We start from the raw sequence: 12,994 nt of genomic DNA on the forward strand, positions 1-12,994 counted from the left end.
CGCAAGCACTGAAGCATTTCAATTTATTTCTTCACGGTGAAACTCCATATGTAGTACATATTTAAGATTAATACACTCTAATAAACTCTATATTTAGTACATATTTAGGATTAATATACAACCTTGAGGAGTGTCAAGGAAATTACATTCAGACAACAAAGTCAGCATATAGCAGGATATAAAAGTGTTCATTCATGTGTGAAAATATATGTTTACATTATCTTTTAATTTTACTTGAGTTTGATGAATAATAAATGCAAAAAATGAGTGAGTGCCACCAAGTGTATGTTCCGGTTTGGATGCTGGAGAAAAGAGAGGGTGGCGCTGCTTCATTCTCGCTTCGTTCTGCGGCCATTTGTCTCCCTCTTGTGGCTGCAATTAGTTATTGCAGCGATGTACGAGCGGCCGGTTCCCAGTTAGCAGGTGTTTTTTTTCAACAGCAGCCTCTGCAGCATCTGTTTGTCAGAGCGCTCACGTCGGAAGTCTTCCTCATACACTTTGAGCTGCGATTAAACAACAGAGAATTAAAAATACTTAATTAAAAATATAATTGCAAAGTAAGATAAGAAAAATAATTTATTTAAATGTGGTCAGATTTTGAGCGAACATGAGAGTTTAAAAAAATATCACGTCTCTACATTGTAAGTTTGGCGCCATCTGTTGGTTGGCAAGTGTACATCTCTACAAATCCCATCCTTTTTCTGAAATTTTGGTAATGGTAATGGTTTTATTTCATTTGAACATGCATCAGATTACAATTGAATGCATCACATAATCAGTTCACAGTTCCACATGTCCAAAAGGAGTAGGAAGAAGCAAAGCTTATTAAATCCTACCCCTCCATCTGGTACTTTTACAATCAGTAACTGTTACATTTGTTCACTTCCTGCTTTCCATAATACAGTTTAAGTTTTAAAAATGTGTAAAAAAAATGTAAAATTTTATTTTTTTTAATTTAAAAAAAATTTAGAAATTTAATTTTTTTTTAATTTTTACATTTTTTGTCAAGGTGTACAAGGTACAAGGTGATATGACCATACAATGACATAATAGGTACCATAGTAAGTGTCAATATATAAAAAATATTAAAATTTTAATTTTTTTAAAAAAATGTAAAAAATATTTTAATTTTTTTTTAATTTTGAATTTTTTTTTGAATTTTTTTAAATTTTTTGTCATGTACCAAAGTACAAGGTGATATGACCATCCAATGACATAATGGGTACCATAGTAAGTGTCAATATAGTGATATATATAGCACATCATGACTGGTTCAAGACTCTTCATCCTTGTATTTAGCAAACATCAACTGCTTGTATTGTTTCTTGAATTGGCTCATCGTTGTGCATTGTTTGAGGTCCTTACTCAATCCATTCCATAGTTTGATTCCACATACTGAAATGCTATGGCTTTTTAACGTAGTCCTAGCATATAAGTGTTTCAAATGTAGTTCTTCCCTGAGATCATATTTCTCCTCTCTTGTAGAGGAGTATTGGATGACATTTTTAGGTAATTGGTTATTTGTAGCCTTATGCATTATTTTAGTTGTTTGAAGATGAACTATATCAGCAAGTTGAAGTATTTGTGATTTTAGAAATAAGGAGTTAGTATGTTCTCTGTAGGTGGCATTATGAATTATCCTTACTGACTTTTTGTAGTACATTTAGCGATTGAAGATTGCTTTTATAGTTATTAGCCCATATTTCCACACAATAAGTAAGATATGGTAGAACCAGAGAGCAATAAAGAATGTGGAGTGATTTCTGATTGAGAACAAATTTTGCTTTGTTCAATACTGAAATATTTCTGGCCACCTTATGTTGTATATTTGTAATATGAGGTTTCCAGCTCATATTTTCATATAGCCACTATGTTTCAACACAACCTGCTCTTTCAGTAGTTCCACTTGTTGGCGCATCTCCTCCCTCTTCCTTCTCAGCTGGTGGTTGTCCTGCAGGGTGTATTTGTGGTTGTTCTCCATCTGATATCCAGCCGCATAGATCTCAGTCAGTAATTATCATTACCAACACAATATATCAATGTAATTTCATCTCATGAGCTCCCATGTATAGAAACTGCACACCAGAGCAGAGCAACCACTTGGTGGTGCATTTGACCGTCTAATTCTAAACACTTTCTCCATAGCAACAGTTGACTTTAGAGCAGGGGTCTCAAACTCATGGCCGACGCTAGTTTGAGGACCCGCCTTGATATGAAAGTTTAATTTGTTTAATTTGTTTAATTTGTTTAATTTGTTTAATTTGTTTAATTTGTTTAATTTGTTTAATTTGTTTAATTTGTTTAATTTGTTTAATTTGTTTTTTGATTTGCTTATTTATTTTTCCATCTTATTTTGCGTTGAAAAATAAAAATTAACATTAAACATTTATTTAATAATCTAATAATAAATAAAAATTAATTTGTTTAATTTGTTTAATTTGTTTTTTGATTTGCTTATTTATTTTTCCATCTTATTTTGCGTTGAAAAATAAAAATTAACATTAAACATTTATTTAATAATTTAATAATAAATAAAAATCAATTTGTTCATTTGTTTCATTTGTTTTTTGATTTGCTTATTTATTTTTCCATCTTATTTTGCGTTGAAAAATAAAAATTAACATTAAACATTTATTTAATAATTTAATAATAAATAAAAAATAATTTGTTCATTTGTTTAATTTGTTTTTTGATTTGCTTATTTATTTTTCCATCTTATTTTGTGTCAAAAAATAAAAATTAACATTAAACATTGATTTAATAATTTAATAATAAATAAAAAATAATTTACAATAATTTATAATAATTTAATGTTTTATCAGAGCTTTTGCAAAGAACCAAAGCACTGAAAAAGTGGAAGATATAGCAGAAGCATTGAAGACTATTATATTATATATATATTTATTAATATTAATACAATTAATATTTATTAATAATTTTATCATATATTTGTCCTTTTATATATATATACAAATATATAAATATAAATATAAATATAAATATAAATATAAATATAAATATAAATATAAATATAAATATAAATATAAATATAAATATAAATATAAATATAAATATAAATATAAATATAAATATAAATATAAAAGAATAAGAACAAATATAAAATAAAAATATTAATATTAATTATATTAAATATGAATATTAATACGCATAATATGTTTAATTTTTTTTTACCTGATGCGGCCCAGCCTCACCCAGACCCTAGCTCCAGTGGCCCCCAGGTAAATCGAGTTTGACACCCCTGCTTTAGAGCATCTTTCACCACATGAGAAACTCACCAGACACCCGTCTTTTAGATCCTGCCCCTCTTGCTGGGGGCCGCGATTGGGGTGTTTGCCCTGCAGCAGCACATCCAGCCTGGAAGACGCTGGGGGCACGTATGTTGAGGGGGAGCTTGAAGATGAGGGATCGGGGTTGTTTGCCCGGACGTTGCACTGCAATATTAAACAAGAGCTGCATCATATATAAAACATCATCTAAAAGTGAAAGTACCTTTTGGATGGGTTGCTGGTGCATTCCGCCCTCCTGCAGTCTGATATATTCTTGGAGTTCTTGGTTCTTCTTCAACTCCAGCATGAATGCCTGCTCGTAGTAGGACTTTGCACTCTGGACCGAACAATCCAAACTAGTGACTACCTCCTCGGTGTGCATGTCGGTGTTTGCTTACCTTCTGGTTCTCTGCTTTAAGCAGCAGTTTGCTGTTTAGGTCTTTGAGGGTGGTGTTTTCCTGCTCCAAAGTCACCAGCCTGTGCTGCAGCCTCTGCGTGGTTCCACGGTACATCTGGTCCCACTCCTCGTTCAGCTTCATTAGCTGCAACGCAGCATTTGGTCATTAACACCATCCACAGTATCCCACAAAAGAACATCTTCTCAAGAGATGGGATGTGGATGTCAGACAACTTCTTCCTTCCACATGAGGATGCTCCACAGGTGCTCAAGTCTGGAGACATACTTGGCTACTCCATCCACCCTCAGCTTCATCTTCTTCAGCGAGGTACTTGTCATCTTGGAGGTGTGTTTGGAAAACTGCCAACTGTCCCAGTTTCCCAAGGGACAGGAATAAGAATGCCGAGCTGCCGACATTGGGTGTCCGTCATGCAGTCGATGGCGTTTTTTTAATGAAGGAATTCAAATATTGTGCAAAATGGATTTGATTTAGGGCGGCACGGCGGTCAAGTGGTTAGCGCACAGCTAGGAGACTAGGGTTCAATCCCACCCTCGGCCATCTCTGTGTGGAGTTTGCATGTTCTCCCCGTGCATGCGTGGGTTTTCTCCGGGTACTCCGGTTTCCTCCCACATTCCAAAAACATGCTAGGTTAATTGGCGACTCCAAATTGTCCATAGGTATGAATGTGAGTGTGAATGGTTGTTTGTCTATATGTGCCCTGTGATTGGCTGGCCACCAGTCCAGGGTGTACCCCGCCTCTCACCCGAAAACACCGGAAGACCGGATTATTAACCTGGGTATTTCCCGTACCGGTACTGTTTTATCCACCATCACACCCCCTAACCCTAACCCCTAACCCTAAGTCAGTGAGTCTGTTGACTAGCCTTGTGTACACATAGGATCTGGATTAATAAAGACCGGATCATTAACCTGGGTAATTCCGGTACCGGTACTGTTTTATCCACCATCACACCCCCGAACCCTAACCCCTAACCCCTAACCCCTAATCCCTAACCCTTAACCCGAACCCTAACCCTAACCCTAACCCTAACCCTAACCCTAACCCTAACCCTAACCCTAACCCTAACCCTAACCCCAACACTAAGTCAGTGAGTCTGTTAACTAGCCTTGTGTACACATAGGATCTGGATTAATGAAGACCGGATCATTAACCTGGGTAATTCCGGTACCGGTACTGTTTTATTCACCATCACACCCCCTAACCCTAACCCCTAACCCTTAACCCTAACCCTAACCCGAACCCTAAATCAGTGAGTCTGTTAACTAGCCTTGTGTACACATAGGATCTGGATTAATGAAGACCGGATCATTAACCTGGGTAATTCAGGGACCGGTACTGTTTTATCCACCATCACACCCCCTAACCCTAACCCCTAACCCCTAACCCTAACCCTAACCCTAACCCTAACCCTAACCCTAACCCTAACCCTAACCCTAACCCTAGCCCTAACCCTAACCCTAACCCCAAACCCCAACCCCAACCCTAACCCTGTCATATTGGCTATTACCCAGAGGGTGAATTCAAATAAAATGACAATAAATAAAACCTAAACCGGATGACAGAATCATATTTCTTTCTTCTCAAAAAAAATCAGTAGCTCAAGGTTGAATGATTTGTGTGGGGAAAAAAAAATGTCATTTCATTTAATGATTCTTCACACCTCAGCTGCAATTTTTCACACACCGCCTACGTCCCCCTCTGGTTTTTTAACAGGAAGCCGTGTCATTTCCAGCATGGGCTGTACGTACGCTAAGACCACCACAGCACAGAAAAACTGTACCTCTTTGTTGACTCTACGGAGCTCTGTGTTCTTGTTGAGGAGCAGCAGCTTCTCCTGGTCGGTGGAGGTGATGCTCATACTCTCAGTGACATGCTGGTCCTCGGACAGTGACCTTTCACCTTGTGGACACGCAGCGTCTGACCTCCACACACACACACACACACACACAGACAGTTCCAGTACAGATGACCTTTCCAAAGTCATAGTGGAGAACATTAGCAGAGGATTTTCCATTAATAAAAGCAAACACATATATGCACAAAAGAGCCTCGGGGTACTTTTCAACACCCACTCGCGTAGAGTGAGTGCACTTTCAGAGAATAAAACCTGAGCCATTATGTTCACCCACACACACACACACACACACACACACACACATATATGTTCGGTCACATTAGGCACTCAAGACACGCACCATCAAAATATGTTTTCATAGAAAACGGTCAACTAAAAAGCTGCATTTCGGATAATAAAAATAATGAAAAAATTAGCAGAAATGGATTATGCAGATAGGGCGGCACGACGGTCTAGTGGTTAGCGCGCAGACCTCACAGCTAGGAGACCAGGGTTCAATTCCACCCTCGGCCATCTCTGTGTGGAGTTTGCATGTTCTCCCTGTGCATGCGTGGGTTTTCTCCGGGTACTCCGGTTTCCTCCCACATTCCAAAAACATGCTAGGTTAATTAGCGACTCTAAATTGTCCATAGGTATGAATGTGAGTGTGAATGGTTGTTTGTCTATATGTGCCCTGTGATTGGCTGGCGACCAGTCCAGGGTGTACCCCGCCTCTTGAATGAAGACAGCTGGGATAGGCTCCAGCACCCCGCACGATCCTTGTGTGTTTACCACCTGCACGGTGGACGAGTGGTTAGCACGCAGGCCTCATAGCTAGGAGACCTGAGTTCAATTCCACCCTCGGCCATCTCTGTGTGGAGTTTGCATGTTCTGCCCGTGCATGTGTGGGTTTTCTCCGGGTACTCCGGTTTCTTCCGGAAAACATGCTAGGTTAATTAGCGACTCCAAATTGTCCATAGGTATGAATGTGAGTGTGAATGGTTGTTTGTCTATATGTGCCCTGTGATTAGCTGGCCACCAGCACCTCCCGTGACTCTCGTGAGGATCACACCTAGTAGCAGTTTTTGATTTATTTGATGGCTTATCTTGCGGTGGATGTGTTGTGTTTTATTTTGTTGCACCGTGAGCAAGTATGTCACAAGATAAGATAGATAAGATACGCCCTTATTAGTACTACAAGGGGAACGTTTCTACCTTACATGCAGATACTATGGACAATTTAGAGTCGCCAATTAACCTAACATGTTTTTGGAATGTGGGAGGAAGTACTCCACACAGAGATTCGAACCCATATCCTCCCTGTGCCCTGTGATTGGCTGGCGACCAGTCCAGGGTGTACCCCGCCTCTCGCCCAAAGACAGCTGGGATAGGCTCCAGCACCCCCGCGACCCTTGTGAGGAAAAAGCGGTAGAAAATGAATGAATGAATGAATGATTATGCAGATCCGCTGGTCATGTAGTGGTCTTGTCTGCCCTTTTTGGGACACACACACACACATCTTCAGGAGGAACACACACATCTCTGCATGTAACACGCAACCCTGAGCATCTTCACAAAAGCATGCTGTAGGACTCACTGAGATAAAGATAAAGACCAGGAGGAACTGCAACCCTCATCTCCCTTAAGGCCGAACTCCCCCGCAAATACACTTGCTTTCATCCACTTACTGCACGTGTGCACTCCACCGCTCTGTGAGAGTTGCGTAGCTTTTAGGACTGCACTGTCAGGTCACGGCAGGGAAGAAAAAACATGGAGGTCTTTTAAATGCCACGTTCATATATTCAATCATTTGCCGCTTGTTAGAATGTCCTGCGGAATTTACACAGGAGTCTTAAGAATCAGTATGAAAAATGGATTCATCTCACTGAGTGGTTTGCATGTTGGAGATCGGGAAGATATGGGTTCGAATCTCTGTGTGGAGTACTTCCTCCCACATTCCAAAAACATGTTAGGTTAATTGGCGACTCTAAATTGTCCATAGTATCTGCATGTAAGGTAGAAACGTTCCCCTTGTAGTACTAATAAGGGCATATCTTATTTATCTTATCTTATGACATACTTGCTCACGGTGCAACAAAACAAAACACAACACATCCACCACAATCTAAGCCATCAAATAAATCAAAAACTGCTACTAGGTGTGATACTCACAAGGGTCACAGGAGGTGCTGGAGCCAATCCCAGCTGGTTGCCAGCCAATCACAGGGCACATATAGGCAAACAACCATTCACACTCACAATCATACCTATGGACAATTTGGAGTCGCCAATTAACCTAGCATGTTTTTGGAATGTGGGAGGAAACCGGAGTACCCGGAGAAAACCCACACTTGCACGGGGAGAACATGCAAACTCCACACAGAGATGGCAGAGGGTGGAATTGAACTCAGGTCTCCTAGCTGTGAGGCCTGCGTGCTAACCACTTTTCCACCGTGCAGCCCGGGGTGGTAAACATTCAACTCATTCCATTCCATTTATTCATTCATTAATTTTCTACCGCTTTTTCCTCACGAGGGTCGCAGGCGGTGCTGGAGCCAATCCCAGCTGGTTGCCAGCCAATCACAGGGCACATATAGACAAACAACCATTCACACTCACATTCATACCTATGGACAATTTGGAGTCGCTAATTAACCTAGCATGTTTTTGGAATGTGGGAGGAAACCGGAGTACCCGGACAAAAAATATGCAAAATCCACACAGATTCCCAAGAGGATATTCAAACCCAGGTCTTCCGGATCCCCTGACGGTTTGGGCTAACATGCTAGCCACTCGTTACATTTATTGCCAAATTATTCCCATTTGATTTCAAACACTACTTACTCCCCTAATGCCCTTAATGTCCCTTTAATGGGGTGGTCATGGGCGTATGATGGAGCCTATCCCAGCTGACTTCGGGCAAGAGGTGGGGTACAGCCAATCACAATAAGAGATCTGGGTTTGTTTCTCTGTTTGTGCATCCTTTTGTGGAGTTTGCATGTTCTCTTCATGTCTTTGTGGTCTTCCTCCCATTTTTTCCCCCAAATATGCTTGTTAGGGTAATTACAGATTTTTAAAAAAAATAAAAAATCCTCAATTTGGTGAGGGGACCTGCTGTATAAGCCATTTTGAAAGTGCATGTAGCCTACACCATTGTCCCAAGACCAAAGCCTTGCCATAGTGAGTCAGAGCTTTGTCCATCTGGGACAACGCAGCACACACTGATCTAGATCTTCTTTTTTTATTCCTTTCTGCTTCCTTAGACAGCTGATAAACACTGTGACCCAGTTTAACAACATTTCCAATCATACGCTGTCTTGGAAGGACACCGAAACGCAACTGCCTTGCACAGCAATATGTTAAATACCCTGTCATGTTCTATGATAAAGAGGGTCTAGTTTACCTCTAAGACTGCATCATAAAAGCAGAACCATGGTGAGGTCATTGGAAAGTCCTCTCTTCACTTCTCCTCTTCCTTTGGAGAACATATGTTCTATGTTTTATAAACTACATATGACTGTCCATAACAGGTAGTGGCAAATGGATACATGGATGACAAGATGGAGATAGATACATAGAACACAGTCATGACTCTAGCGTGTTGAATGACGTTGTAATGGTAATGGTTTTATTTCATTTGAACATGCATCAGATTACAATTGAATGCATCACATAATCAGTTCACAGTTCCACATGTCCAAAAGGAGTAGGAAGAAGCAAAGCTTATTAAATCCTACCCCTCCATCTGGTACTTTTACAATCAGTAACTGTTACATTTGTTCACTTCCTGCATGCCTAATATAGTTTAAGTTTTTTAAATTTTTTATTTTTAAATTAAAAAAAAATTTTTTTGAAAAAAATTAATAAATAAATAAATTAAAATGTTTTCATTTTTTGTCACGTACCGAAATACAACGTGATATAACCATACAATAACATAATGGGTACCATAGTAAGTGTCAATATAGTGATATATTTCGCACATCATGACTGGTTCAAGACTCACATAATCAGTTCACAGTTCCACATGTCCAAAAGGAGTAGGAAGAAGCAAAGCTTATTAAATCCTACCCCTCCATCTGGTACTTTTACAATCAGTAACTGTTACATTTGTTCACTTCCTGCTTTCCATTATACAGTTTAAGTTTTTAAAATATGTAAAAAAAATAAATGTTTAAAACATTTTTAAAATTAAAAAAAATATTTTTACATTTTTTTTAAATTTTAAAAAATATTTTTTAAAATTTTTGTCACAAGGTGATATGACCCTACAGTGACATAATGGGTACCATAGTAAGTGTCAATATAGTGATATATATAGCACATCATGACTGGTTCAAGACTCTTCATCCTTGTATTTAGCAAACATCAACTGCTTGTATTGTTTCTTGAATTGGATCATCGTTGTGCATTGTTTGAGGTCCTTACTCAATAGATTCCATAGTTCCATGGAATGGATATTCCATTATTTTAGCTGTTTGAAGATGAACTATATCAGCAAGTTGAAGTATTTGTGATCTTAGAAATAAGGAGTTAGTATGTTCTCTGTAGGCGGCATTATGAATTATCCTTACTGACCTTTTTTGCAGTGCATTTAGCGAGTGAAGATTGCTTTTATAGTTATTAGCCCATATTTCCACACAATAAGTAAGATATGGTAGAACCAGAGAGCAATAAAGAGTGATCTATGAGGATTATACATACCATATGACTTCAGATGATTTGGGTCCCTTTGTGAAGTTATTTTCTCCTCTCATCGATGATTCTATGGGTTTGTCCGCAGCCGCTGTTGATGACGACAAAAAAGCATGCAGCTCCTCTCCATCCATGGCTGATCAAATGGTCATACCCAAATAACAAAGAGTGAGTTTTCTCCTCACACAAGCTCTCAAGGGGAAAGTAAACAGCCAGTGTCAGTATTGCTGCGTAACAAAAGAGGAAGTCGCCTCGATTGGGGGCCGATATGATTTAAAGTTTTGAGAAGAGGAAATGACACAGACAATGAAAAGTTGTTTCGGCACAAAACTTTGCGGTTTTCACATCGCCATGGTGACTGATTATTGGCATGTTTAAATGAGGAAGACAATATGAAGTACAGTACACAGACACTTAATACTATTACATAAAAATACAGTGCATCACTGCACATCAGGACTTTTGCAAATTTACTTATTGCAGTCCGGTATGGAACCAATTAATCGTAATAAACGAGGTATTACTAGTCCTGTTAAAAGTACACCTCTATTGCTTATAATACCATCACTTTTTCCACATTTATGGAATGCCTTGCTATGAAAATATAGTTAACATGCATGGTTGACTTTACTTCAGATATTCCACCAAAAGCGTTGTTCTGCATGATAACATCGTGAAGGAGCTGTACCAAACGATAATGGTGTGTCATTTATTCATGACAAATAATGAAAGGGTCTCCTCTCTGCGGCAGGTTAATTAGAAAATCACACGCTCATCCGAGGGACAATCAAGCAAATTAAAAAGATTTTTGTTAATTACACTGGGGAACAATATTTTTTCAACTTTCTGTTGCATTGGATTTTTTAACTGATTCTGAATGATTTTTAGGTGCTGATTTCAAATCTGAAATTAGTTTTTCTCCATAAGCTCTAGTTTTCATGCAATTTGAGATAGATGAAATAGTCTAAATATATGAACTTACGTAACCCAAATGCGTTTTTAGATTATATACATAGATTCCATTCCTGTTCCAGTTTTCAAAGGTTTGCCTTCATTAAACGATAAAGACATTGGACATGATACGAACGAGGAAGACAGTTGTGACAATGAATTGCCAGAAACTGAGTGGGAACACTCCGAGGAATGTTCTTCAGAGACTGAATCTCCCCCAGTCCCCAAGCCTCTTCACCAAACTGAACTGAATGACTTAGTTCGGGATTTAGGTCTTTCAAAGAAAGCAGCTGAGCTTTTGGCATCAAGATTACAAGGCAAAAATCTTGTTGATCACACTGTTAAAGTGTCATATTACAGAAAGCGTGACCAGCTTTTTGTGACCTTCTTTTCTGAAGACAGACAGTTTGTTTACTGCCATGATATCCCAGGTCTTCTCAAAGAACTGGGTGTTCCTCACTATGATCCAACTGAATGGCGGCTCTTTATAGACAGTTCTAAACGCAGTCTCAAGAGTGTTCTTTTGCATAATGTCAATGTTTACGGGTCAGTGCCTGTAGGTCATTCAGTTCATCTGCGGGAAGACTATGATGACATCAGAATGGTCATGGAATTCTTAAAATATCGTGAGCACAACTGGATCATTTGTGTAGACTTGAAAATGGTAAACTTCCTTCTTGGTCAACAGAAAGGTTTCACCAAGTTTCCATGTTTCCTATGCATGTGGGACAGTCGAGCACGAGACAGACACTGGGTCCAGAAGGACTGGCCTGTTCGTGAAACCCTTGAAGCAGGCATGCCAAATATCACACATGACCCAATTGTTGACAGAGATAGGATCATCTTTCCTCCTCTGCACATCAAACTAGGTTTGATGAAACAACTTGTCAAGGCACTGGATATCGAAGGTGAATGTTTCCAACACATAATCAAAGCTATACCAGGGTTGTCGTTCGAGAAGATCAAAGCAGGTGTGTTTGATGGCCCACAGATTCGAACCCTCATTCGTGATGATCAGTTTGTTGCCAAGATGACCGCCTTGGAGAGGGCAGCATGGTTATCCTTTGTGGCAGTCGCTTAGAACTTCCTTGGAAACAACAAGGCTGAGAACTACAATGAACTTGTGAACAGAATGCTCCTCGCTTTTCGTGCTCTCAGGTGCAACATGAGCATCAAGCTTCATTTCTTGAACAGCCACCTTGACCAGTTCCCTGAAAACCTGGGGGCTGTGAGTGACGAACAAGGAGAGCGGTTCCACCAAGACCTAAAGATCATGGAAGAACGCTACCAAGGTCGCTGGGACAAAAGTATGATGGCCGACTACTGCTGGAGTATTAAACGAGATTGCCCAGATGAAGTGTACAAACGCAAAAGTTACAAACGCAAATTCCTGCCTGACTAAAATACTGTACTGACAGAAAGTGATAAGCGTTATTAGCTGTGATTGACTCTTATCTGAAGAAGGTTGTAAATTATGCTTATCTCACGTTGCGATAAAGACTGTTTTCTGAGAAACGCTTCCAGAAAAACATATGGCACTTCTAACAATGGTGTACTTTAATCTAAAATCACTTTTTAATGTTCTGTTTCTTTTGCCTTGTTAAATATACTGATTTGTGGCTGACATTGCAATATCCTATAATAATGCTCGATTTTTTTCTATTTTTAATAAAAATTAAAGATTGCATAAAATCTGTAGCTTGCAGAAAAAAACTAACTTCAGATTTGAACTCAGCACACTTAAATTGACTAAAAACAGGTCTTACTTTAAATGCAACATTTTGAGTGTTCCCCAGTGTTATTTTTC

The 12,994-nt window shown here is 39.0% G+C and overlaps 1 protein-coding gene across 1 annotated transcript; it reads right to left on the bottom strand.

The window, feature by feature from the left end:
- LOC131110522 (uncharacterized) lies at positions 1–10,459 on the bottom strand. Its single transcript, XM_058063724.2, has 7 exons — positions 10,246–10,459; positions 5,488–5,629; positions 3,686–3,829; positions 3,511–3,624; positions 3,297–3,452; positions 1,886–1,981; positions 1–503 (listed from the first exon to the last, which is right to left on the bottom strand). The coding sequence occupies exons 1-7, from the start codon at positions 10,368–10,370 to the stop codon at positions 417–419; spliced, it is 864 nt and encodes a 287-aa protein (XP_057919707.2). The 5' UTR covers positions 10,371–10,459; the 3' UTR covers positions 1–416.
- Positions 10,460–12,994: the final 2,535 nt, after the last annotated feature.

The sequence above is a fragment of the Doryrhamphus excisus genome, linkage group LG22, assembly GCF_037039965.1.
Source record: "Doryrhamphus excisus strain RoL-2023G ecotype Guam linkage group LG22, RoL_Dexc_Guam_v1.1, whole genome shotgun sequence".
NCBI classification, from domain to species: Eukaryota; Metazoa; Chordata; class Actinopteri; order Syngnathiformes; family Syngnathidae; genus Doryrhamphus; species Doryrhamphus excisus.

Excerpts from the sequence above, each read along its gene's own strand:
- LOC131110522 (XM_058063724.2), bottom strand. The coding sequence starts at position 10,370 with ATGGATGGAGAGGAGCTGCATGCTTTTTTGTCGTCATCAACAGCGGCT. Across the intron at positions 3,453-3,510 it reads ACCAGCAACCCATCCAAAAG|TGCAACGTCCGGGCAAACAA; the intron begins GTACTTTCACTT and ends TTAATATTGCAG. Across the intron at positions 504-1,885 it reads TGGAACTACTGAAAGAGCAG|CTCAAAGTGTATGAGGAAGA; the intron begins GTTGTGTTGAAA and ends GTTTAATCGCAG.